Source organism: Phalacrocorax aristotelis, chromosome 5 (genome assembly GCF_949628215.1).
Source record: "Phalacrocorax aristotelis chromosome 5, bGulAri2.1, whole genome shotgun sequence".
Lineage (NCBI taxonomy): Eukaryota > Metazoa > Chordata > Aves > Suliformes > Phalacrocoracidae > Phalacrocorax > Phalacrocorax aristotelis.
Window position 1 is genome coordinate 8,358,478 of NC_134280.1, and position 26,621 is coordinate 8,385,098.

General features: G+C 39.0%; 1 protein-coding gene across 7 annotated transcripts in view; it reads right to left on the reverse strand.

Moving 5' to 3' along the window:
* Positions 1 to 26,621, reverse strand: part of MGAT5 (alpha-1,6-mannosylglycoprotein 6-beta-N-acetylglucosaminyltransferase) — a 137,433-nt gene that overhangs the window by 60,982 nt on the left and 49,830 nt on the right. For all 7 annotated transcript variants that reach the window (XM_075092879.1, XM_075092881.1, XM_075092885.1 and 4 more), the window contains 4 exons: positions 24,255 to 24,643; positions 20,210 to 20,377; positions 2,776 to 2,852; positions 1,233 to 1,322 (listed from right to left, as the gene is read on the reverse strand). In XM_075092879.1, coding sequence (XP_074948980.1) covers positions 1,233 to 1,322; positions 2,776 to 2,852; positions 20,210 to 20,377; positions 24,255 to 24,492 — 573 coding nt within the window. In that variant the 5' untranslated portion in view covers positions 24,493 to 24,643. The remainder of the gene's footprint in view (positions 1 to 1,232; positions 1,323 to 2,775; positions 2,853 to 20,209; positions 20,378 to 24,254; positions 24,644 to 26,621) is intronic.

Genomic DNA, 26,621 nt, shown 5'->3' on the forward strand with positions numbered 1-26,621 from the left:
GAAAATACTATGATTTAGCAGAAATATGAAATAATAAATGTCATTTAAGAATATTAGATTCTCACATTCAGTTGACATGTATCCTCATTTTTAAGATACATCTGCATTAAATAGATGAAGTACCATCTGGTTGGCAGAATACTACTGCGCAAACGTAACTCCACTGATACTAAAACATAAGCTTTTAGTAGAAACTTAGATCAACGTCAGATGATTATGAAACCATATCTCTAGCTTCTATGATAAATAACATGATAAATAATATAGTCATCCTGTATCTTCTCCTTCCCCAGCTTTACAGCCCAGAAATAAATCAACACTTGGTAACAGCAATGGAATGAGTCAAATCTGTGATTCAACCCAGCCTTTTTTTATTTCTTCAGATAAGTGTTTGGGATATGCATGTAACTATTACTGCTGTTTAAAGCAATGCCCCCAAAAGTTCAGTGACAGTCATCTGAGGAAATGAACAGAAACTGCTTTACAACCGAGTTACTTATATACTTACTGTTTTAATCTCAGATACACAATTTTAAAACTCAGCCCCTCCCCCAAATCCTGCAGAGACTACACAATTAATACTAGTTTGCAATTCTGCAACTACATTGCCTCGTGCAGTTCTTTACAACCAGTATGCCGCTAGACATCATTACTACTTCCAAGATCAGTTACTCTAATTTATCAAAATTTTACTAATACAAAAGAAGATGTAAAGTGCGAATATACCTGCAACTTCACTCAAAACCCATGACTTTCAGGATTTTTTGTTTTCTGTTAACAGACTCTGCAATTCATGAACAGTATCCAAGAAGGAGATGGCTGTGCTCCTTAGGAGGATGTACCATCTAGCCCCACTTTCCAAATTTTACATCCCAAATGCCTCCCTATCACCACCTCAGGAGCTACATAGAAAGCAACCGAAGAAGTGCTCAGAGGCAAGGATCTATGACTGAATTTGTACTTCAGTTAAACGGGATACCTATTGCGGACTCCCTAGACAGTTGCTGTTTACATCACTTTAGTTATAAACATTAGAATTCTCCAGGCTAGAAACATCTGGAGGACTTATGAATAATAACAACACACTTCATCTTAATTCTGTTTGAATAGCTTTTTCCCCTTTATAGAATTTTTCTGAAGTTATGATTTCTTTTGAGAAAAGTTTGCCAACAGTTACCAAAAATACTGAGGCACTATGATGTTCCTCTTCTGCAGGTTAAACGATTACTGACCTCACTGAGGTAAATAAAAAAGGAGCATGTGGACCCATCTACACCATAACTTGCATAACAGGGATCCGATCGCCACATATCTTTCATCCACTGTAACAGAACAAAAACATAGTCTGTTAGGTTGTAGTACTACATAATAACTCCATACTATTTCACACTGAACTCAGGAATAACGGGAAAGCTGAGAGCAAATATATCCAACAAATAACAAAAAATGAACTTAATGAATATTTTGCAGCATAATGCATCTCTGTATTCAGCGACACTGGGGAAGTACTGACATAACAGACGTGAGCACAGTTTATACAAACTGGTAGCCAGGCAAGCAGAGGCAAATATCAAACGGAAAATATAGCCAGGATCCAGACGTACGGGTGTAGCTGTAGTTGACTGCATTGCTTCCCCTTTTCCCCCTCCTTACGCTTGCTCTGGCATTTAGCACATCATTTCAGCTACCAAGATTGAAATCTGCCCAATTCTGCCAAGAATCTGCCATTTCTGCAGAAGCTATTCATTTAAATTCATATTCTAATATTCAAATAATGTATTACACCGTCACTGTGCTGCCAGTTTGTCAAAATGGATCAAAACAGGGACCAGAAATCTAACACAGGGGTTTTTTTTTAAATACTATTGTCTAAGAATTTTATTTAGGAAAAAAGGCAACATAATTTCATATATATTTTGGTAGTTATTTGCTTTCACTTTCAGAAATAAATTGCAATACTTGATAATGACATTTAAGTGTCCAGCAATTTTACTTTTGTCCCCCACTACTAAATCAGTATCTTTACGTGTTACAAATGTTACTTAAGAAAAACATAACAAAACAAAAAAAACCTCCCCAAAACCTCGATCTCTCCAAGTTTTGGTTTTTGATTTGTTTTTGTTTGTTTTTCCTTTCCATCCAAAGTCTGATGGCTTTGAAGATTTGGCCTTTCCAACTGCATTGTCAGTAAAATTTAGGATTTATTTAGAATCAACTATGACCCCTGAAGTTCTGGACGCACTTAGCGCAGTGCCTGGCTTGTGAGCAGAAGACGCAGAATGCTTTTAACAGAGAAGGGGAAGGGAGGAACCGGACAGAGCTGTTGGCAAAGAGGGGGAAAAAGTATATACTAATGTCTTGCTGAAGCAGAGAAAGGACTGGAGTGAGGTACAGACAGAATCCCAGTCCTGAGTTAGGGGAATGCCAAATGACTCGTTATGAGGAAGAAAATAGGGCCTTTCAAAAAGGAAAAGAAAGTTTCTGAATAACCAGGCAGCATTCAAATAATAAGGCATTTCATTAAATAATACAGCATTTTAATATAACGTGGCATTTTATGCCTGTCTTAACAGGATGCCACTTTACTTCTCTGCAGCAGTAGCATTAAAGGCTTGAGGTGAGCAGTGCTGTAGTGACACACACTCCTGAATATCCTTTTTCTTTTTTGACCCAGTTGTTCTTGTTTTACGCCACTGTCTGAGTAGGGATCTCTTGCAACATATATTCAGTTTTTAACAGAACACACATAATAAGATTAAAAAACAGTTCCGTTACCTTTATTTTCCCTTCACAGTGAGGAAAACCATCCATAGGAGGCAATTCACACTGTTCTTGGGCTCCGTTTATGAGATCTGAAGAGAAACACAGAGCATAACTGAATTTCATTTTACAGTTCTGACAGACAGCCTAATGAATCCTTCCTTTTATTTTCATGAATCTACAAGCCAGACTAACTGAAGAGTCCTACTGTGTAATATGTTGTAACATTAAAATTCAGCGTGTTCTTTTTTGCCTATGTAAGAAAACGGTTGCATAGATTTCAACTCTGACTTGCAGTCAAAGTGCTGAATTATAAAAACTGGTCTGCGAAGACTTAAAATTAAGCTAAGCCACACTGAAAGTAATAAAAAGCAAAATACCTTTCTAATCAAAGGGTGCTTAAAACTACTAAATTGCAACAATTTGTTTCCAATTGTCAAACATTTGTAAGATATATATTGCTCTTAAATACAAAAACCTAGGTTTTCAAGTTTTGTTATGACTTTATAAAATACCCATGATCCGCAACTTGGCATCAGATACATGACCCAATTAATAAATGTTGCAATATGATCTAAATTTACAACTGAGTAGCACTACATGGCATCTCATGAGAAAAATTTCCTATGATCTCCCAAGAATTTTTTTTCCCTATTTTAGTATTTTATCATTTTAGTTTTTTGTAACACATTGAAGTGTGTAATACTCGGCAACGTTCCTAGCCCACGAGCCAAAAGGAACAGTTTTAATGGACATTACCACATCAACTCCTCGATGGGACTTTCTTCTAAGAACATAGAAGAACCCTCTAATGCAGGCCTTTAAGGCAAGAAAAATGATTAACATGGTGAAGAGATTCTTGCCAAAGGCAGCGGATGATAAGGTTTTCAATTTAGGTAGTTCATCCCAGAGTTATCTAAATTATACCTGCATCATTTCTAGCTTTTCCCACCGGCAAGAATCAAGATCATTAAAGCTAGCCATCCATCAACCCAGGAACACTTCATGCTACAGCAGATACAGTGCACGACTTTACCCAGAATATGCTAATTAGAAATCTCAGGGGAAAAAAAAAAGGCTGCAGCGCTAGAATACAGTAGGGACAAGATCAGCAGATAAAATTCAGAACATGGTATTACATACAAAAACTACCTCCTGATTTACCTGAATATTTTCCATTATTTTGCAAATAATTTCTTTTAAAGATAAAAACTTAAATCTGAGTGAAGCACTGCAAAATGGAATGTATGGGGGGAAAAAAGAACCATGCCAGAAAGAAGACACTTACTTGGCAGTCTCTGCAGCAGCAGCAGCAATTTGACAAACTGAGCCGTACTGCCAATGCCAATAACACTGGAGCAAAGTAGTTTTTAAGATGACTTTGTAACTTCAAATCAAAAAGCACTTTCAAAATATTCTCCCTTATCATCTTATCCTTATAAGATTCTTGCAGACTAGACCACTGACACCTATGGCTCTGATTTCTGCTCCAAGTAAGAATATACAGAGCATGCATACAGATACTAAAAATTTAAAAATCTGTTCTATATTCAGTCAGCACAACTAGATAACAATTGGACTTTTTGCTTTACTAGAGTTTCCACTTGAATCATCACATTGAAATCAGTGCTTGAGATCAAATAGTAGCAAATCTACCTTAAACCTAAGAGAGGCATGGGTAAAATGATGGCAAATTTCAGTAACTTATATAATGCCATTAGAAAAGCTTCATGGTCTGAACTGTGGGCTTTTATTCTTTTTACAAACTCATAAGCCTGAACACAAAATAAGTACAGAGCTTTTCATAAGGCCTGTCAAATTCAGATCTTCCCAAAACATAAAAGGCATCTTAAATATATGATACAACATAAGAGATGTAATTCAACTGCAGGGCAAGTTTAACTTTCAGCATCATACAGAACTTCCAGTTGAAAATTCTGAATGTCTGAGCAATTCTATTCAATCAAACAAATCTTCCTATCTATTTCAGTTGCATTTGGACATGTTATACTTGCCATGGTCTAAGGCTTTTTTGCTTGCTCCCCCCCCCCCATAGTTACTATATGTGGAACCAACCAACAAAAATTCACAATTTTCAGATAGGTAAGAGACAATTATTAAACCCTTAAAGAGAAGGTATTAACAGCATTCAACAAGCATTTCCACATACCTTTCCTACTGCAAACATTGCTTTCTTACAAGGTCTCCTTCCGCAGCCACTATGCACCCCTCACCATGGCAGCACTACCATTCACATGACTCTTGGTTGGATCACTGATACAGTATCAGTTAAAAATAGTTCTTGACCAAAACTATTACTTTAAACCAGAAACAGGTTTTTTTATTGGCACTACAGAAGAAGCCAAGAAGAGGTGGGAATGACAGTCCCCCAGGGGCTGTAGCTGCAGGAGGTGCTGCTGGCACAGCTAGGCAAAGCCACTTAAGAAAGCATAACATAAAGCCTTTGCACTGCTTGCGCTGGGCTAAATGATCCTCCTCTGCAAGGCGGTCATTCCTCCTTAGACTTGACGCTACTCCCTCAGTTCTTTATCTGTCAGAAGTAGAAAAGTACTCAAAAGCTGCTCTTCTGCCCTTTCTGTTGATTGGAATAGTTAGCGTGCCAACATGAAGGCTCCATGAACCTCATCTTCAATCTCAAGATAACCATGCTATCATATGACTCACTGCCCTCCAGTTCAGAGGGTTAGTCGAGCAAATCCTCTCCTCTTCTGAAGTCCCTTTAAGTATGAGGTAATACATAAACACAAGCTGTCATTCTTTATTTTACAGCATAAACATGTAGTGTGCCAAGTTCATCACTTATATCATATTGCAGTTTAATGGGAATCTCACGACCTGTCAAAGAAAGGAAGCATGGAGAAAAAAACCACAAGATACAGAGAATGGCCTCATTTTTGGTAGATACACAACTGTAGTTTAGATACCTGTTTGCTTTTATCATGTGTAAACACATTTTCTGCATGCAAGTGTGTTTCCGTAGAGGGAGCAATCTTTGCTACTGTTAATTGTTCAAAAGGTTTTACAGGATCCCTGTATTTGCAAGATCTGCTTGCAAGAATAATAACTGCCCTCTTACAACAGCCACACATTTCACCCACCATACACTTCAGCAGCTCAGATCAGCTGTGGCAGTACTACATACAGATACTCTCCAAGCAGAAAGCCAACTTGTCCAGCTCTCCCTGTTCCTGCCTGTTCCAAGAAGTAAAAAGCAAGAGCCAGAAATTTATGTCAGCACAAGCTACAGATTTTCTCAGGCTTCTGGTGTCCCCTGTGGCCAGCTGCAACAGGACCCTTCCAGAGCAGTCCCACTCTTGCTGTTCCACTGGGTTGATTTATATACAAGCAGCATACTAATCTCCCCAGGATAATCTAGATGTATAGGGAACACAGAACACTAACACCTACACCTTTATCACGTCTAACCATTTTAAAATGCTTGAAGAAGTAGCAGTGCCTCTAGTAGTATGTCCAAGAGTACTTGACGTCTTTCTCCCTCCTTGCCAGCAACAGTAAATGCTCCTAGGTTTCACCTCCCTCAAAAATGATAACACCTTTTTTCCACTACTACAGACTCTGAAGGTGCTTCACATGCCCACCAGCTTCCCACTCCACCTTCCCACTCAGCCTTACCATGAATCTATCCCAAACACCTACACCACTTTCACTTGCTTCATTCACAGCTACTAATTAGGTAATAGCATAGTGAAGGGAATTCTGTAACACACAAATATAAACTGTCCCATGAAACAATTTACATAAAGCATTATTCAAAGCAGAACAAAATGTGGCAATATACGCATACAAGATGAAATGTATGTGAGAAAACAGGAGAAGCAATAGAGAAAAGCAACTCTGTTCCATCTGAGTGCTCCCTTCACGACTGCAAATGGGAAGCTCGCTGACATAATCGGACTGGAAACGCATCTATATCAAGAAGAGTTGTCCAAAGCAACACATCGCCTGCAGAAATGGGAGAGTCTTGAACATACTGGTTTCCACACATAAGCCTGAGAATTAAATGCAAAAGTCTCAATTCACTTGTGAATAATTTTGATGGTTCCAGTCAACTACCACTTGCACTGAAGCCAAACCGTTTCTTCTTGGCGATAGTCAGTGTGAGTTCTAGGTTGAGAGACACCCCAACATTTTCTTCCTTAATGACCAGAACCTGTATGAAGAATTACTTTTCAGCTCCTGAAACTGCTCACTACTAACTAGGCATGGAGGGCATACTGTAGCCTGCTGGCAACAGCTAGTAGCCTGTGGGCAACAAAAAGGCCCCTTTCCCCATCCTTACTAAACTAGCTGTTCTGAACCATTGCTATAAACATAATAAACATCCTTGTAAAATATCTAAAGTCAAGGAAGCTGTACCCAGCCTCTTTAAATACAAATTCATAGCTACAAATTAACAGTCCAGCTTGCCCTCATCAAACCGTGCTGCACTGCTGGACCAGCGGAAGCAGCAAGGGTTGCACAGTATTCCCTGCTGTGTCTCTAGCTCTGTGTGGGCCCACACTGCCAAATCCGCTCACTCCCTTTTTCATTCACGGGCTTCAATCATCCACACTAACTAGGAGCTGCCTCTTCTTAAACAGGAATACAGAAGTGAAGAAATCTTACTTATCATAGACAGTTGGGACCAACTTCAACCAGATAGCAGCAGTTTACACCTTTGAATGGATCACAAAGACAAGGGAGATGAAGCAAGTGGAACCCTGGGCATGCTGATCTACACATCTGGATCTTCCAAAGCATGAAAAGCAAGTACCACAATACAAGTCAGGAGTTAACAGTTTCTTCATTGTTTGGAGATGACGAAAACACTCAAACCCAATCTTATGAAGATTCTTGTTAAAAAGGTCTGAATAGAAGTACTATGCTGTTGCTAAATTCATGTCAGAATGTTCTTTCCTGAAGGGGAAAAATATGTTATTAAGCAGGTCATTGAAGTCACTTTTGTTGCAAAACAGTATTTGAGAAACCACAAGGATTTTTATCCTTAATTAGGATTTATGTAATTTAAAATGCAAGTTCTGAGATCTCTTTTCCTAGCCAAAACTTAGAACTTACAGCCAAAGAAGTCAGAAGTACAGCAACTGTCAAGTCAGTACAAAGCAGCAGTAGTTAATACACACGCTTTTTTTCTCTTAAGCTTTGTGTGAGCCATGATATTCATTTCTAATCTACAGACACCGAAGTGTTTTTGAAGTCATGCACAGCTTATTTCCTCTTGACTGCTGTTGTGCAAAGACATAATTATTAAACATTTATCTCATATGATGTTACATTAATGTCAATGCATCGACAAATTGAAAAGATGAATGTGAGCATATTAAAAATCTAAGAGCACACAGCTGTTACAGATTACCCTGGGAAAAAACTGAAAAAATTGATAAAACACCAAGCAACTCTAGATTCAACAAAAACTCTTTAAATACAGTGCTCTGTTTGTGAGGTCCTGGGATATTCAATATATAACTAAAACTCCATCCTCAGGTTTAGAAAGGAGCCATATGTTCACTTTGTAAATGTCTCTGGCTGTTTAAATATATGTAGCTCTGCATCGTTAGTGCACAGCAGGTGAAACTGAACTTGTGAACAATCAGTTATTTCAGTGCAAAGTCTGGCACCTTAGCATGAATGACTTGGCAGATTTAAGCTAAACCACCTAACCTTGCACTGAAAGAGATAATTCTCCCTTGTTGCTCTGCATGAGCAGCCATACTGGCTAAAGTCCCATGCCTTTGACACCACTCTCTTTAAACACCAGTTCAAAGGTACAGGTCTTCATTGCCCCCTGCCATTAAACTCCATGTCACCAGGTTTTGTTTGTTTTAGTGAAGGTCTACAACATCCAAGAGAAAAACTTGTGGTTACAAGCACCATCTGTGATAGAAAATTGATTTTTTGTTTGCTTCCTAGTTATTCTTCAACAAAACAGTAAAACTAAGCAGTAGTGAGTGCTACATACATATTTTGTCCCTTTCCTGTATTGCACAGCCTTCAAAAAGTGTGCTTTGTAACAAGCTAAAAAATTCTGCTTCAATTTTTCTCTGTCAGACAGTCTAGAAATAATCCACTAAGACAGTAAGCTGAATAGCAGTTATAATTACTCAGGTCAGTAGAAATTGTTGTTTGATAGGTATTTGTCACAAAAGTTTTAAAATAGCAATATTGGTTAAAGCAAATGAAAAAGCCACAATCCTGTTGAAATTGCAAACTGTGACGCCAGCAGCCTACCCAGTCTGCTAACGACCAACTCTTCATTCTTCACAGAATGGAAACACCTTAAGAATTTAACATGACACAAAAGTTTATATACTTTGGAACCTTGACACTAAGCCCCAGATTTTCAGACTAGTGCAAAAAAGCATATTAGAGTATCTTTTGATGACATATAGCACAGATAAAGGCTCAACTCAAAGTGTTTCTCATCAGCAGGTCTCAAAATCAGGAACCTCCTTAGTATTAAAAGGACCGAGTAATCAATATTCAACTGAGTCTATTAACCAATTTTATCTCTGTTTGTTCTCTTTCTGGTTTTGATCATTAAATAAAAGTACTGTTCTTACTTTAATTCATGGAACCCTTCTCTTGGTTCTAATTCAGTTCTGAAATCTGATATCTACGGTTAGACACAACACTGTAGTTAAGGCTGTTTGGTTTGTTCAAGGCCTCCTTTCCCTTCTCCCACTAATTAACACATCCTCAATTTAATTCACATTTTTCATCTCCAGCTGGTACAATTTCTTTAAAGGGAGAATTTGCAGTGTGAGCTGAAAGCGCTATCAACATATTCAATGAAATGAGCTAAAGGTTTCAAGATTTTAAATGCAGAGCACAAAACGCTTTCTACCAACATTTTAGAAACTTCAGTAGCAAAGCATCGGTATGATTTAAAGAAAATTAACTACTTCTGCTAGTCCATCCTCACACCAGCTGTGCTGCTGTGTTCCATTAACACTACTGAAATCAATGCAGTGTTAGGAGAATTCAAGTAGCAGTCCAGTGGTTCATCAAAATGCAGCCCGGGGGACCACTAACAGCCCCATCAGCATTACCAATACAGCTTAGCACTGCAGTGGAAAATATTCACATGTGGTCTTTTGCACAGTCACTCTGCTGTGCTGCAACAGCAAGGCTTGAAAACACACAATTCTCCCCAGCTCCACTGTACTGCCTTTGTGGGAGGCACATGGACAGCAAAATGGGAAAAACTGCTTGGTATTATATACAGTATGGAAAAAGAATACAATGGATAAGGTACAATAAATACAAGTCAAAGCAAAGCATTACCCTGGGAAAGCTGTTATCTTGGCTATTAGAACCAGTGCAGCCCACATCATCTTACACCCGGTATGCTCTGACAATCTGCAGGGACAACCAGTTGGGTTTTTAAGGCATGACCATACAGAACATGGTACATACTATGTTAACTGAAGAAAAGCCACCTGTAATCCTCTTAAGACAGGAGGACAGCTTTGGAAATGCAAAATAATATGCAATAGCTTAGCTTTTTTTATCTAGTTTGTCTCTGCAAGTACAGAACTACAGAGTGAACTATGGTTGCAGGCTGTTAAAACTAATGAGGCTGTTACACATGTAACAAAGATCATTGGAAAGAGAGCCATGGAGACAAATCAACTGATCATGATGTTATCTGAGCCTTCCTCCCCATCTGAACAGCTTCATTATGTCAGCCCCATGTCTTTAGGAAGGACATGGAAATACCAAGACAAAGGTCCCTCTCACCACAGTAATGTTTTTTAAAAAAAAAAACCAAAAGCCTGGTCACGTCATTGCCAAGGCTGACTTACACAGAGTCCCATGGAGAGGACAAGGGGGGATGGACACAAGTTGCTCTTGGGGAGATTCCGACTGGACACCAGAGGGAAATTTTTCACAGTGAGGACAGTCACCATTGGAATAATCTCCCCAGGGAAAGGGTTGACTCGGCCACGTTGGACACCTTCAAGACTCGTCTGGACAGGGTGCTGGGCCATCTTGCCTACACCATGCTCTTCCTAGAAAGGTTGGACTAGATGATCCCTGAGGTCCCTTCCAACCTGTGATTCTGTGACTTCTCAGCCCGCCTTGCTACATATTCACTAAGGATGCCAGATATCTGACAGGCATCTAAGCCATCACATCTCAGATGACAAGTAAATACTGAAGTCTGCATCCTAACGAGTTACTTCAGAAATGTTAACACTGAAGTTGTTAAAAGAGAACTCAACAGCCAATACAGCAGAAGTAGTTAACGCATAAGGTGGAAACGCTACAGAAACTTTGAAGAGATACACCAAAAATATTCTCCCTCATGGAGCTGTGCTACATACAGCAACCTGATACTTCACTGTTTTTAGTCTTAGAGCTCTCCAAGTACCAGCTATGTACATGTTGGGTGTGGACAGAAATTTGATGTGAACCTTCACTTGCTCATTTTTATGGGATCCAGGACACACAATTAACATCTTCCAAAGTAACGCTTTTCAATGGAAAAGAACATTTTGTGAAAAACCAGTCTGGCAGTTTTCAGTGCAATTATACTTTCTGAGGTGTTAGATGTTTACACTAATTAAAAATTTAGCTTTTCAATGAACAAGCAGAGTAGCGTGATGACAATGGCCTCAGAGCACCTTGGCCCTTCCTTTAAACCAACATTCTTATTTAAAAAAATTGTTTTGCAACATGCATATTCAGTATTAATATTTCCTTTAGTTTGCTTAAATCAAGTTTTTCCCATAGCTGCCAGAAGAACATAGCAAGAGTTCACAATTTAGGGACAAAAAAAAAATCCCCCAAAAAACCAAAACCCAAACCAAACAAACAACCCCTCTCCCCCCAAAAAAAACAACCCCAACACAAAGGCCAAACCAAACCCAACTCACAAGACACAAACCCCACAGCCCCTTTTTACCAAAACAAAGAAAATCACATGAAGAAAACAGAGAAAAAAGGAGATTCTTTGATCATGTTTGTGCAAGCAGATTGCACTATCCGATGAAATATGCTAACTGCAATACTGTCCCACAAAAATCAAGGATTTCTTTCATAGTTATCTTAGAAAAGCAGAACTGTTAAAAGCCAAGTTGCCTAAACCAATCTCATCTTGTGCCTGTCACATGGAACCAAGGGTTTGGCTTCAACAGAAGCAGCCACGTGCACAAGCTCTGCTTCAAAGTGTCATGGTTTCATATTCCCCCATTTCCGTTTAATCATCTCCAAAACAGCAATTTAAGATTTACCTAGGGTGTTATTTGTGGCAGTAACTCAAAGCTTCCTGTTCTAAAAGCTGACAGAAACTCTTATCTGCTAGGCACCCAAGGTTTAGATTAATACTTTCTTGTGTGTGGGGGAATATATTACTTCCCACAAATTCAGAAAGGATGGCTACCAAATATCTTAAAAGCTTTTCAGATACAACTTGGATAAATAAAGACAGAAGAGACAGAAGGAAAGAGGACTTTATTGCTTCTGAAACCAATCAGCTGAAGCCTTATAAGCATCTTTATTAACAATTCACTCTTTCATAAATGAAATGGAGGTTCTGGAAAAGCAGTTGAAAATTGTCAGTATCAAAACAACCACACTGTTTGATGGTTTTGAGGAGGGAAGAAGAAAAAGGAAAGTATGCTTATGATTTCACACATGAATTTAAAGGGGGGGGGGGTGGGTGTGAAGTAATGCCTAACCTCCTGCCTAAGCTACCCAAGGTGCTCCACAGCTTTGCTTTTAACATAATCTATGCAGCCTCACCCTCTAGCAAAGGTTCCATCATCAGCATCTTTGGGATTTGTGATACCAAAATGCTCTATTATCCTTTCACACAACCCAAAACAGAAGAGAAGCTGTTTTGCTCTTGGGCTTCCCTCAAAGTTCTGCACAACTAACTTCAGAGAAAGAAACCAGGTGTAGTACCACACTACAAACATTAAACCTAAACACGCTAAGGATAGGAATACACAGTACAGTCTATATAAAAATCAACAATGCTAGTTGTCCGAGAGTCTGAAAAGGAAGAGAGAGATCTCTAACAGAGAGAAGTGTCTAATCGGGAACTCAAAAAATGAATCAAATAAAAGTTTGAGTTCACCTACTTCAGAGACAGCTGAGTTACAGTCCTTGCTAAATCCTCAATATATCCTCCTACCAAACGTTACCACCTTCTTATTATGAACAAGCATAATCCAGATGGATTTTCTTCAGATCTTTTATCTGCCAAAAACTCTACACACGACTACAGAGCAACATTTTCTGTTGCAGATTTCACCAATGCTGCCTCAGTTCTACGCCTTGCTTGACAGCCAGAGGTGGAAAAATAATAATTAAAAAAAAGAATAAGAGTGCCACTTTTCTCCATGTCTCGCCAAATAAGGAGCCTAAGTGATGAACAGACCTTTGTAAAGTGATGTAAAGTGATGAATAACGTTACTTCCAGTGTTTATTTCCTACAATTGAAACACCGAGTCATATTCTTAAGATATCTGTACGTCTACCCAAAGTACAGTTATAAATCTTCATCAAAGATTATGTTTTACTTATGATAAGTAATCTCTAAATACCAGCATATCTTAGGTTTCAGGATGGTAATGAAGAGGCTACTCTACTGAAAAAGTCATGGGCTATATACCAATACCTATCACACAAACTGCTTGTTCAGGCTAGAATGGTCAAAGCACAGGCTAAAAATTGATCAAAGCTGTTTTTAGGAGGCCACAAACATTTCTATCAGGCTGTGACATGACAAAAAAAACCATGACAGCTACTTTTTGTCTAGAGATTATTAAAACTAAAATAAAGATAGATATTTTTTCCAAACTGCTAAACACTGATTATTTCCCATGCCAGTGCCTCTTTTTTTCCTTTGCTGACAGGCTCTTTCAGAGCAGGTATTGCTCATGCCTTCATGAAGGAATTTATAATGGATTATTTTAGCATAATACTCCAGGTTGTAACACGTCCCAGTCCAACGCTTCTCTGGACCTCCCCAGACTTTTCGGCTCACGTTACCTAACATATTTCCTTTGTTGAACACTGATTTTGAGGGGGTGGGAGGAATCTTTGATAGCCAGGTACTTCCCTAGTGTTTTTTCTCTTCCTCAAGAAACTGTCCTACTTCATCTATCTGCTACTGGTTTTATCGTTTAGTCACCAGGAAAGCCTACAGAAGTTGCTGATTAAAGTTTTAGAAGACATTTGGTAGCCCTTCAAATGACATCCTGACTACAAACAGTAGTTACAGTTGTTTTAAAAGGAGCTACAAAAATCATTACTATTAGTTCTTTCCTCATCCATATGGTTCATAGGAAATATTTCATCTGCTTTTACACCTGTAAGGATGCAAAGGCTGTATATTCTTCTATTAACACTGTGATCGAGTTACAGGCAACTGCTGTGCACTAGCAGAGAGCAGATCTCTACCTTAGGGGAACATGAACTACTCAGATTTATTTGCCCAAGCAGCTGAAGTGACCACTCTCAAAGTCTGGATATCTACATCCTCAAAAGAACATTAAAAATATCAAAAAGTACATAGAAGGTCTTTTTTTCTTCATTAGAAAGAAGGATGATACATTCCGTGTTGCAACATCAAGAGACTGTGGTAACTGAAGGCGGTTTTAGCCCAAACGTAAGCACATTGGAATAAGTAACCTTGCAAGTCTAATTATAAGTAAGAACTTTCCTGGTCCAACAGGCATTTTGCCATCAAGATGTATAGTTGACAAAAATTAAATAGCCCCTGACCTCAGCTGATTGAGAAATGTCAGCATTAAAAAAAAAAAAATTATTTTTTCAACCATTTCACAAGTGACAACTGTTTCTCAACATACATTCTCTTCATTGTTACCCAGATTACTTACTTAGTCACATTCAAACTCGTATCTGAGCTAACATAAAAACAACGTATATATGAACTGAAAAAAATCTATCGATTCTAATACTATCAATATTCCCTTTTTATACTATTATTCTAGTTGTCTATACAGAAAAGGTGGACAGGAGTAGAAATTGTTTTTTAAATCCGTATCTGGCCCAATTGTGTCCTTAATCTCAAAGAAAGACTTTTTCAGTCCAAAAATCTGAGTCATGGTCACCTACCAGTCGTGTCAAAGGCATGTCAAAGATAACAAGAAGGGCTTCTTTAAATACATCAGCAGTAAAAGGAAGACTGGGGATACAGTGGGCCCACTGCTGAACAAGGAAGGGGCCCTGGTAACGCAGGATGCAGAGAAGGCAGAGTTACTGAATGCCTTCTTTGCCACGGTCTTTACTGCTAAGGCTGGCCCTCAGGCATCCCAGCTCCCAGAGAAGAGAGGACAAATTGGGACAAAGGAAGACTTACCATCGGCTGAGAAGGACTGGGTCAGAGATCACCTATGCAAACTGGATCCTCGCAAATCCATGGGCCGCCCGATGGGATGCACCCGCGAGTGCTGAGGGAGCTGGCAGATGTTCTTGCTGAGCTACTCTCCATCATCTTCGAAAGGTCGTGGAGGACAGGAGAGGTGCCCGAGGACTGTAGGACAGCAAATGTCACTCCAGCCTTCAAAAAGGGCAAGAAGGAGGACTTGGGGAACTGTAGGCCAGTCAGCCTCACCTCCATCCCCAGAAAGGTGATGGAGCAGTTCAACCTGGAGGTCATCTCCAGGCATGTAGAGGAAAAGAAGGTTATCAGAAGTAGTCAACATGGATTCACCAAGGGGAGATCATGCTTGACCAACCTGACAGCCTTCTACGATGGCGTGACTGGCTAGGTCAACGAAGGGAGAGCAGTGGATGTTGTCTATCTTGATTTCAGTAAGGCAGTTGACACTGTCTCCCGTAGCCTCCTCACAGGCAAGCTAAGGAAGTGTGGGTTGCATGAGCGGACAGTGAGATGGATTGATAACTGGCTCAACAACAGAACTCAGAGGGTCATCATCAACAGGGCAGAGTCTGGCTGGAGGCCTGTCACTAGTGGTGCTCCCCAGGGGTCTGTGCTGGGTCCAGTCCTGTTTAATATATTCATCAATGACCTGGATGATGGGACAGAGTGTAACCTCAGCAAGTTCGCTGATGATACCAAGCTGGGAGGAGTGGCTGATACACCAGAAGGCTGTGCTGCCATCCAGCGAGACCTGGACAGGCTGGAGAGCTGGGCCAAGGGGAACCTCATGAAATTCAACAAGAGCAAGTGCAAGGTCCTGCACATGGGGAGGAATAACCCCACGCACCAGTACAGGCTGGGGGTGACCTGCTGGAAAGTGGCTCTGCTGAGAAGGACCTGGGAGTGCTGGTGGACAAGCAGCTGACCATGAGCTAGCACTGTGCCCTTGTGGCCAAGAAGGCCAACGGTGTCCTGGGGTGCATTAAAAGGAGTGTGTCCAGCAGGTCGAGGGAGGTTATCCTCCCCCGCCTCTCTGCCCAGGTGAGAGCACATTTGCAGTACTGTGTCCAGTTTTGGGTCCCCCAGTTTAAGAAAGATGCGGAACTGCTTGAGCAAGTCCAGCGGAGAGCTACCAAGATGATCAGGGGACTGGAGCATCTCCCATATGAGGAAAGGCTGAGAGACTTGGTTTTGTTCAGCCTGGAAAAGAGAAGACTGAGGGGGGATTTCATAAATACCTATAAATATCTAAAGGGTGGGTGTCAGGATGATGGGACTAGACTCTCTTCATTAGTGCCCAATGACAGGACAAGGGGCAACAAGCACAAGGTGGAACATGGGAAGTTCCACCTCAATACAAGGAAAACCTCCTTCCCCTGTGCGGGTGCCAGAGCAGTGGCACAGGCTGCCCAGAGGGGCTGTGGAGTCCCTTCCCTGGAGACATTCACACCCCGCCTAGACGCAGTCCTGTGCCCCCTGCTCTGGGTGTGCCTGCTCAAGCAGGGGTGTTGGACAAGATCATCTCCAGAGGTCCCTTCCGACCCCTGCCATTCTGTGATTCTGTGTGTTTAATGAAGTCAGATAAAACCATAACCTGGATGTGATTTCAGTAACTTGACCCTGGAACTAAACCAGGATTCTTGCATTATCATGATCCATCTGTAGCATATCGATGCTGCTGTTCTGAATACAGCAAGGTACCCAACAAAAGAAAATTCCACTTGCAGAGAGGCTTTGGGAGAAGAAATGTTGACCAATCATCTCTGTTCTTCCTAGTTTGCAGATAAAAGACTTTTTTTTCCCTGAAAGTGTTACTAACACTTAAAATGCACAATGAAGAAAAGCCCATAGCACATTCAGATTGACAAGTCTAGCCTGCCATGATAGTCGGTTTCAAATTATACGAAAAATATATGTTTTGCTCTTCAGTTTGTGTCCAGACATAATCAGCAATGAGGACAAATATTTACAGTATAATCACCTTCCCATCATTCTATTATGTGGTGTTTTATCACTTATATGTACTCAGGTAGTATGCAACACAGTAAACTTTACACAAGGTCAGTGAGGACAAAATGGAGATTTCAGGATGATTAGTGACTCCTCTATTTACTACCAAGGTTTACAAACAGTACCAATAGATACTAAGGTGCAGCGTAAGCCTGCATGAACCCTCGTTTATTTCAGAAAGGCTTTTCATAGGTAAAGAGACATGGTTACACAGGTTATAGAATCAGGTGTCAGTGTACTGTGACAGCTCAATGCAAAAACAATAATTGCATGAAGTAGCTCCACTGGAAGCAGGACTCTCCTAGGAAAGTCTGCTAATGACACTGCGCAGTTGCACTGATGAATGAGGCTATAAAATGCTTACTTTCCTTCAGTTTTAAGCAGTGACTCCCAGGCAAAAAAAAGATATGCAAAAAAATAAACCCAAGCAGTCTTTAAAAGACATTTCTAAAAGTATTAAACATGATGTTGTTAGAATGCTCCATAAATACTGCAGTTGTCCAGACAGAAAAAGTGAAATTACTAATAATAGCTAACAAATTTGTCTAAAGTCAGCATTAAAATATTACAGCTGATAAACAGAGAAATGATAACCCTAACATGTTTGCTTTCTGTGGTCACTTCATAGCGTAACAACTGAATAAACTATTATAAAGAAAGGAAAGGAAGTATCATGTATATGTGTATACACACGTTTCAGCTCCAGTAGAATGACAAACTGTTGGGTAACAAAATGCCTCCTCTACAATAATTTTCAGATTATCTCAATTGCTCTATCACAATAAAAAAGGATGCTGTTGAAATATTGCAGACCAAACCAACACTGTAGCTGGTACTGTAATCACAATGTTTATTCACCTAGCTTATTTTCTGAACAATTCCTTCCTAACAGAGAAGATATTTATATTATGATTTTACTGGAATCATATGGCTTCCAGAGTTTGCTACTGTCAGGAAACTGCTATGAAGACAGAAGTAGAAACAAGTTTTTCACTTCCATTTGGCTGCCTCTGATCAGATGAATTTCTGCTGATTGCTTCAAATGGATGAACAGTGGGCACTTTAACACAAGGATTGGCTTCAAGCTCAATTCTACCTATTGGTACTATCCAGCCTAGAGATACCTAAGCAGTGACGTTGTCCAAACAGGCACCAGAATAATATATTAATCAAACCTTAAGAAACTATTTCCTAAAGGTTTTTCTGTTGGTGCTGTTCAACATAGTTGCTTCAGGTATTTTAAATTTGGTGTACCAAGGGTCAAAGGTAAAAACTTGAAGCTTTAATAAGAAAGTGTTCTCTGCCACAGAGCAAGCCTATGGCAGAGAAAAGCTATGTAAACGCTGCAAACTGAGAACGCCTATCAAGCTCCTTAAACATTGCTCATGAGTACTAAAATTGTGAATCTAGCAAATTCCAAGAATAACAAACAAAATTTAGTTCACCCGAAGAACTGTTTCCTAATCAGATAAGAACAATGACCCTTTGCCTATAAACGTATAAGCAACAACATAAGTAGACTTCTTCCAATTATCTGCAAACCTACTGAAATAACAGCATCAAGTCTCTCTTTTGTCCAGCTACAAAAATAAAATACACAGAGATGTTTTTCATTTTACATACAACACAGAAACTGTAACAATACTGTACTAGCTCACTTTCCATTGAAGTAGAAGATATTCCAACATAGATCTTGTGTTGCATTCCTTGTGGTAGCAACACGGATCACCCTGTTAGTAGTCTGCAGGTGCTACACCTGTTCAGTTACTTGCTTCTAATCTGCCTTCAGTCTAACCAAGACAACAGACATGGGGCGGGAGGGAAGGTACCACAAGGCAAAACGAGTAGTTAACACACATGCAAAGGGACTGCTGTAAATGCCTATAAGCATGTTCTTACTATGTGGCAAGAAAGGCACAAAGGTATGTCTCACCGAGGCATAATATGCCTTTAATGTCCTTGTACAGACAAATGCAGTTAGGACAGAGCAGCTGACACAGCAACACTGCTGGTATGCTGTACTCTGGTAATCACTTCTACATCTGCTCTCCCAGACTTTCTTTCTACCCTACCAAAGGCAGCATCTGCTTCTCTGCTTTGACAAATTTAAGAGGGTAACACCCTTTCCACAGAAATATTTATTTTTAGAGGAAACCCAAGCACAGGCAAGACTTCCAAGCACAGCTGTCAACCCATTTACCAAGTTGCCCTAACTCTTCTGGTCTGCTCCCTTTTTGGGACTGCAAAGATCATTAGCAAGGCAGACTCAGACCTTCCTATCAGTCAGGACAACCAGTATCTGTTTAGACCTGGTGGCAGAGCAAAATGCAGGGCAATAGGCAAGGCAGTAAAAACAACAAGATTCATTCAGTGTATGAACCACACTCACAGCTGGGAACACTAAAGGAACAGGGGTTAGCAAGGCATTCTGCTACCACAGGATGACTCAAATGCTTTGAGAAGTTGTAAGGGTAGTGAACGGTCTATTCACTGAAGACAAAATTAATGACTTCGAATGACATTTTAAAACATACATTTATTTAAGCTGAAGGTACCAGGTAGGTCATCTCTGTGTGTCAAATCATAAGAGCTATCAAGCAGAGTAGGGAAGGACATTTTTAAATCAGAACCAGTAACAAACAATGTTTTCTTTTGGTTAACCAATGAAGCGCATATAGTAGAAATGCAGAGCAGATTCATACCAACCCAAGTAATTAGGCCTAGAGAGAAAACGTCTGCCCAGTTTCATCTTTCTAAAGTGCAACCATTTAAATTATGAAACGTCTACGATGAAAGAGGTAGGCTATATGCCTTTGGCAGATAATTTGATTTTCTTCTATGTGTTCAAGTTCCCACAGAAGTCAGTCTTCCTCTGAGCTGGTAAAAGATGACTGGACTTAAGATTGCCATTGACACAGTCTGGAGTTTCAATTTTGTTTTCTAAGACACTCCAAATATCTAACACTGAAAAATCATGTTATGACCAAGAAAAAAATACAGATTAAACAGCCCATAAATATTTTAAACAGCTGCCATACCTACCTGCTACATTAAGCTTTTCAACTGCTCCTAAGCCGGGAGCAGGAGTACTAGTATTGTTGGTAGAGTTTGCTCCTGTTCCATTAACTACAAGATTTTCCACCTTGGACTCCAGCTTCCCAATGCGCTGCAAGATATTATCCAACAAGACAGCAAGTGTCTTCTTCAAATCTACAAATGAAAAGTTAAATTGCTTAATAATGCAATGCACGCTGTCAGAGAGAATCAAAAAATAGATACAAGAATGAGACTGGAATATATATAGACACTTTCTCAGAGCAAATCTTTCTCATTAGCAGTTCTATGCATTAATGTTCCCTACTTTGCTCAGCCTCAGATAAAAGTTTCCATGGACATGGAACTTGTCTTCCTGTGTATTTTATAAAGCACACTGCAACTTATATACATATCCTATATTCAAGGTGAAGTATGCGCCTTTATGGGTACACAGACGGGAACAAAAAAAAAAGCATGCTTTCTAATAGCTCAAGTAATAAGAATTTGCTCAAATAATAATGAATCTAAACGTAAACCCATATTCAAGCACTATCAGAGGAACAGTCTGTCAGATGCTCAGTCACTTGCAATCAAAAACCCCCTTCCCAAAGGAAGGGACAGCTTTGAGCCAGTACAAAAACCTTCTCCTGCACCTCTTCCACCACAACCAGGTCCTGCACTGGAAAAAAAAAGTTAGGGTCAACCTTTCTGCCATATACACAAAACACCATAAATCACCTGTTTCTTTTCTTCAGTCTGTTGGTTATTGCCTCTACCTATCTATTTGGCCTGACACAGCACACACTGTTTGTGGAAAGCAATGCACAGTAACAGGAGTCTGCATATCAACTGACAACCCAGGAGTTCTCTGATACTTTTTCTTTCCCTTTTCTTTGTTCAGATTTCTTGCAGTAACACAGACAGTTGGGCAAACTGAAAGAACCGTGGGCAAGAGGGGAAAAATAGACTACTATCAGACTAAACTGTATAATTATAGCGGCAACAAGCCAAAGAAGATGAAAGCAAGTATTATTCTTTGTTCATTCACCTTTGTCTCAGGATTAAAGAATTTGGTGTGATGAATTTATGTTATTTTCCCATTTAATTACATAAAATAATCATATGTGCATATGTATAATACATTTTCTGCTTTCCACAACTTCAGAATCAAACAACTTTCTGATCTCTAATAGAAAATTTCTCCATACATCTGAAGAGATTCTTCTGCCCCTACACCAGTTGTATTTTTGCCACGTTTTTTTGTGGTCCCTTTTTTTTCTTCCATGACTAGCCCAGTTCTTGTGTAAATGAGAGAGTAAATAAGAAAAGGCTATTACTTTTAGAAAGCTTATGATTCTTTTTTCCAAATAAAACGAGAGTTGTATTTATTGCATGGAGCCATAAAGTAGATCTTTCTTTAGAACTTTGGTTTTTTCCTTTGTCCTTTAAAGATTGGAAGATAGAATCTTAATCACTAATTATCTGGACTATCTTAAAAAGGGGTCCAGAAGTCACTTTTGGTACAGTGTGCAGAAGAAAACGGAAGAGTAGGAAGGAGGGAAAAAGTAGTAAAAAGATTCAGGAAACAATAAGAAAGAAACACAGCATACATAAAGGCATACACAGAGTATAAAGAGAAAAGTGGCTAAACATTGTATTTTTTTAATACTGACACCAAAACACTGATATGAGACTGCTCACCGAACAAAAAAAAAAGCAATTGAAGGCTAGCTTTAGAAGGGGAGGACAGAAGCAGAGATTCATGGTATTTTTTGTAAAACAACTGTTTACTGCTATAAAAAACCCTAATACTCACTGAGTATATTTGGACTACAACTTTTAAAACTGAAGTGTGTGATCTACCTACCGGAAAGGTTAATATATGGTAGAACAAAAAAGTGAAAAAGCACACGAGCTGTGCAATCACAATTAAAGAATGACTGAAAACATTTTGGGTGAGTAAAAGCAGCCAAATGAAGCAAACTTCAAACTTATTCTTGAACATGGAAATCATGACTGTACTCGCTAATAGCAAACAGAGGATAACATTAAAAGAAATTAAAAGGCTAAATACCAACTTCTACCCATTATCATTAACATTAGTCATTAGTGTGTTTATTCCTGAACAGATAACCTGATCATTTGCTATCAACAGATCATTTGGTACACCAAACAGGACAAACAAACTTACTTATTAAGTAATTGTTATCTTACTCAGTTTCATAAAGTATTATTTAATATGGTGTTATTCACTCACCATAGCACCTTTCCCTCTAATATTTTAAATAAATATAGTACCATTCTTTTGCATCCTTCTAAACTCCTTCATTGAAAACAGCTGTCCAAACTTGTCTTTAAACTGTAAAATTCTTCTTCGCCATGGAACTTGAAATTTCTGCACAAAACTTAGCTTTACCTTCACAGGAACGTTATAAAGTTATTTCACCCACTTTCAAATGCAGTTTAACTTCTCCTGGGGAACATGACCACTATTTGGCAGCAAGTCAGCTTACTCCCCAGCGGGATTCGGAACAGGAAATGAATGCCACAGGCAACAAGCTGCAGGGGAATCTTATCCTTAGCTCAAGGATATCCTGTACTCTCAGACCTAGCTAGGGCACAGATTAATGACGTTACCCTTCAATTCCTGGAGACATATTGTTTCCTGTGGTTTTTCTCTTCTTCAATTCACCTACCATCACACACCCTTACAAGATCATGGGACACTAATGATGGCTATGTAGCAGATAGGGTTTTGTTTTAAGCCTACGCACCCAGTTCTCTAGAGACCTCTACCTGCTTGGAGATCTTCAATCTAAGTATTGATCTAGTACCGTTCTATTTAGCTTGTGTTGCTTTGTAATCTTACAATACCAGTATAGCTCAACATGCAGTCCCATATCAGTCGAAGTTGCAGAATAGGGATGGCTTGTTATTTAAGCAACAAAGCAATATAATTTTTTGCTATGTTTGGGACAATAATCTCAGCCTTACAGGCAAGCTCCTTCACACAAACTCAAAAAAAAATTTTTTTAGAGGAAAAGGAGACATGAAAAGAATCGCCCAGCAGGATATTTTCCTTACATGCATCAAAAAGGAAAGAGTATTAAAGAGAAAACTAGAGGAAGAGGTGCAGCTATTATCTGTTGCATCCTAGTCTTTATTCTTTGTCTAAGCCTACAAAAGACATCTATCCAATTTCTTCAGAGCTGATTATTAAGGCATCTATAAAAGGACATAAATATAGATGACTAATTATCCATTAACTTTCCAGTTAGCCTGAAAGCACACAGGTCAGCAGGAAAGAGAGTGAGTTTAGAAAATGCTAACAAGTAAGGTGTATGACACAATCTTATCAGATTGAAAAAAGGAGCCACACCTAACCTGAAACTGGATATTTTTACTTTCCTAATATTTTCTGGCAATATGTTTGTTCTCCCCTGCATGCTTTTGCTCACACATGCACACAAACTCAACTCTCATGTACAAAATGGAAGAGAGTAAGCATTAAAACTTACTTCCGAACTGAAACCCACAAAAAAAGTTCTCTACCCTGAGACAAATACGATACATTTAAGCTTAATTTAAGCTTATGCCAGATACATAAACTTAAGTAAATTGACTGAACAAAGAAGTGAAATTGGAAAGAAGAAGAAAGCAACATAGCAGGTCTCCACTTTATCAGTAAGGCAAGTTCTTCTTCCACAAGGAATTTCTTGGATCGCTGACACGCAAACTGAAAAGCCTCACAAATTTCTTAAAAACAGCAAAAGTTGTTTTCTTTTAAAATGAAGTTCTAGCAAATAACCTGAGGCATACCAGATATAGCTACTAGACAAATACAGTAAAAACTAGCACATAACTTCATCTCTAAGTGACTGGAAATGTAAAATTTGTCCCATTTCATACTTACAAGTGAAGACTGTTTTCTCCACATTGCAAATCGGCAGTGCAAAGTACTGTCAGTTGAGCAGCATTATGAAGTAAAATGCTTGGACAACTTAGAAAAAAACGTAAACAGATTATCACGTAATCTATAGCACACACTTACCGTATGCTGTCACTGTCCCAACATAAGGCCCATCAACCACATTTTTGTTTTCTTCGGCTAATGCCTTGATGTATCTTTTGCTGAGATCCAAAATTTGCTCACGCAGGACTGAACTGCTTTCGTGTTGCGTTTGCTGCTGAATAGTAAAATGCAGAAGCATCATTCCCCAAATGAAACCAAAAGTCACCAGAAAAAAGCCGAGTTTCTGAGACGACAGCTTCCATGGAGAGAATGCCATGATTCCCAACAGCTGCACACAGTTACTACAAAGGTTCCTAAAGCATGAAGCCAAACTGCAAGTTCATGGTCCAGGTATATAAATATCACAGAGCAGGACTCAGTCTTATTCCAACTCCTTAGTCAACGTATATCCGTATTTCAGTTCCATCCTGTTGCAAGAGGGGAAATAAAAGAAGCATAGTTACCACAATATATTAGAAGTTTTTACTAGCTATACTAGGTCTTCTAACTGGTACAAAATAGGAGTAGACAATATCCTTCCTTTACAAATGTTTAATTTATATGTATCAACATTGTACTGTACTAGCCAGAGCACAAAGAAGCTGAGAAAAGCACTGGAAAGAGAAGAAAGAGGAAGCGAAGAGCCTGACCAGGTGTAGAACACCTCTCAGTATCTGGATCAAATTCAATGCTTCAAGCAGTTTCTAAGATGAATTTCAAGGTAAGGGTGCTTTTACATATTTGTGTGTGTACACACAACATTTTGTTGTATTGGCAGTGCAGCAATTTAAGACAATTCTGAACATAATTCAGTTCTCAGAAAACAAGTAATTTTAGCTGGCAGTGACACTGCTTGGAGTTCCTGGCAAGAGCTACGGCATATGGCTAGATAGGTGATCAGGAAATCAGACTCCCTCAGGGGCAAAGAGATAAAAAGAAATCTACATTATTTAAGCCAAGACACTCTCCTGGCTTATACTGCAAGCAGTCAGAAGGCTGGAATAATCTCTTGCTCCTGTGTGGCCTCTGCCATGCATAGTTACTCCTTATTCATAAAACACAGTCCAATGAGTTTGCTCTTTGCAACTAAATTCCAAACACATACTTCTGAATGCTACAACGTGCCTTTTGTATATAAAATTAATATTCTTGGTGCTTTTCACACACTAGGGAAAAAGAATTGTAATAACGGCCTTCAAGGCACACTAGGACCATCTTTCCATGGTAAACTTAAAGATAAAACCTGGCATAAACAATCCAAAGGCAAGAAAACTCCGTGATGAGGGCTAGAGGCAGGGTCCTTAGCATAAAACCAACGAGGAGAAAGGTAATTAAAACGTAATTAAGTGTAACTTGTCATGTTAAAACACAGATTTGGTAAAATGTTATCCTTTTAACTTCATAATGCTCCCAGACAGGATTAGAGAACATAATGTTCCCTTCCATTCTGCACTTGTACAGATAATGCAGATGTTACTCTGTTTTAATAGGATAATTACATAGATGCCTGCTAGCAGTGCTCCCTGTTTGCTAAAATTCCCTTTAGATCTTCTGCTTTCAGTTGAACCAGCAGTTCTGCAAAGGGACAGAAATACCTTTGGACCACTTATCTTCCAACATGTTTTCTGTGTGCATTCAGCACTATTGATTATTATCAACTGTAGAAATGAATTTGCATTACATAGTAAACTAAAAACAGACAAGGCAGCAACTGCACTATGCATTTATGTTGCTAAAAGAACAATTTGAAGCCATCTTTTGCGTAAAGAGGAATGGTGCAGAAAAATAAATCGCAAATACAATGAAAAAGATTATGAAGCCCTCAAGTTGACTTTTTCCACGCTTAAAATAACTCAATAAAGAAAATGAATGGTCTCAACACAGAAAATGAAGGACTCTGTTTAATGCTGCTCTCCATAAACTTAAGTTAATTTTCCAAGAAATGGCAGAGGGAAGTTTTACTTCTTTCAGTTGGTTTAACTATAGCCTTGGGACACTCTTGGGCTGACCGAAATGTAGAGTATTGTTATTTCATTAAAAACTGAATGTTGTACTATTCTCTTGCAATAGCTGGTGTGATAAAACATAGAAAATTTTGTAGTTTAAAACAACATCACAACTTTAAAAAGAAATCTGAAATATTCAAGATTAATTCCCTCAGTGACTTAATTTCAAGTAAGAATTGACAGGATCCTCTACAGCAATAAGATAATTAATAAATAACTGTGGCTGTTACAGTCAATATTTCTTCCCCAATTATCAGTTGTTTGTGAAGTGGAAAACACTGACTAAGAAAGTAAACCTATCACCACCATGTTTTAACAGACAAGTGCTAACAATTTTTTATGACTAGTTGTTTAGGAAGAAAACCCACAGAACACAATTAACATTTAAAACAGCAATAAA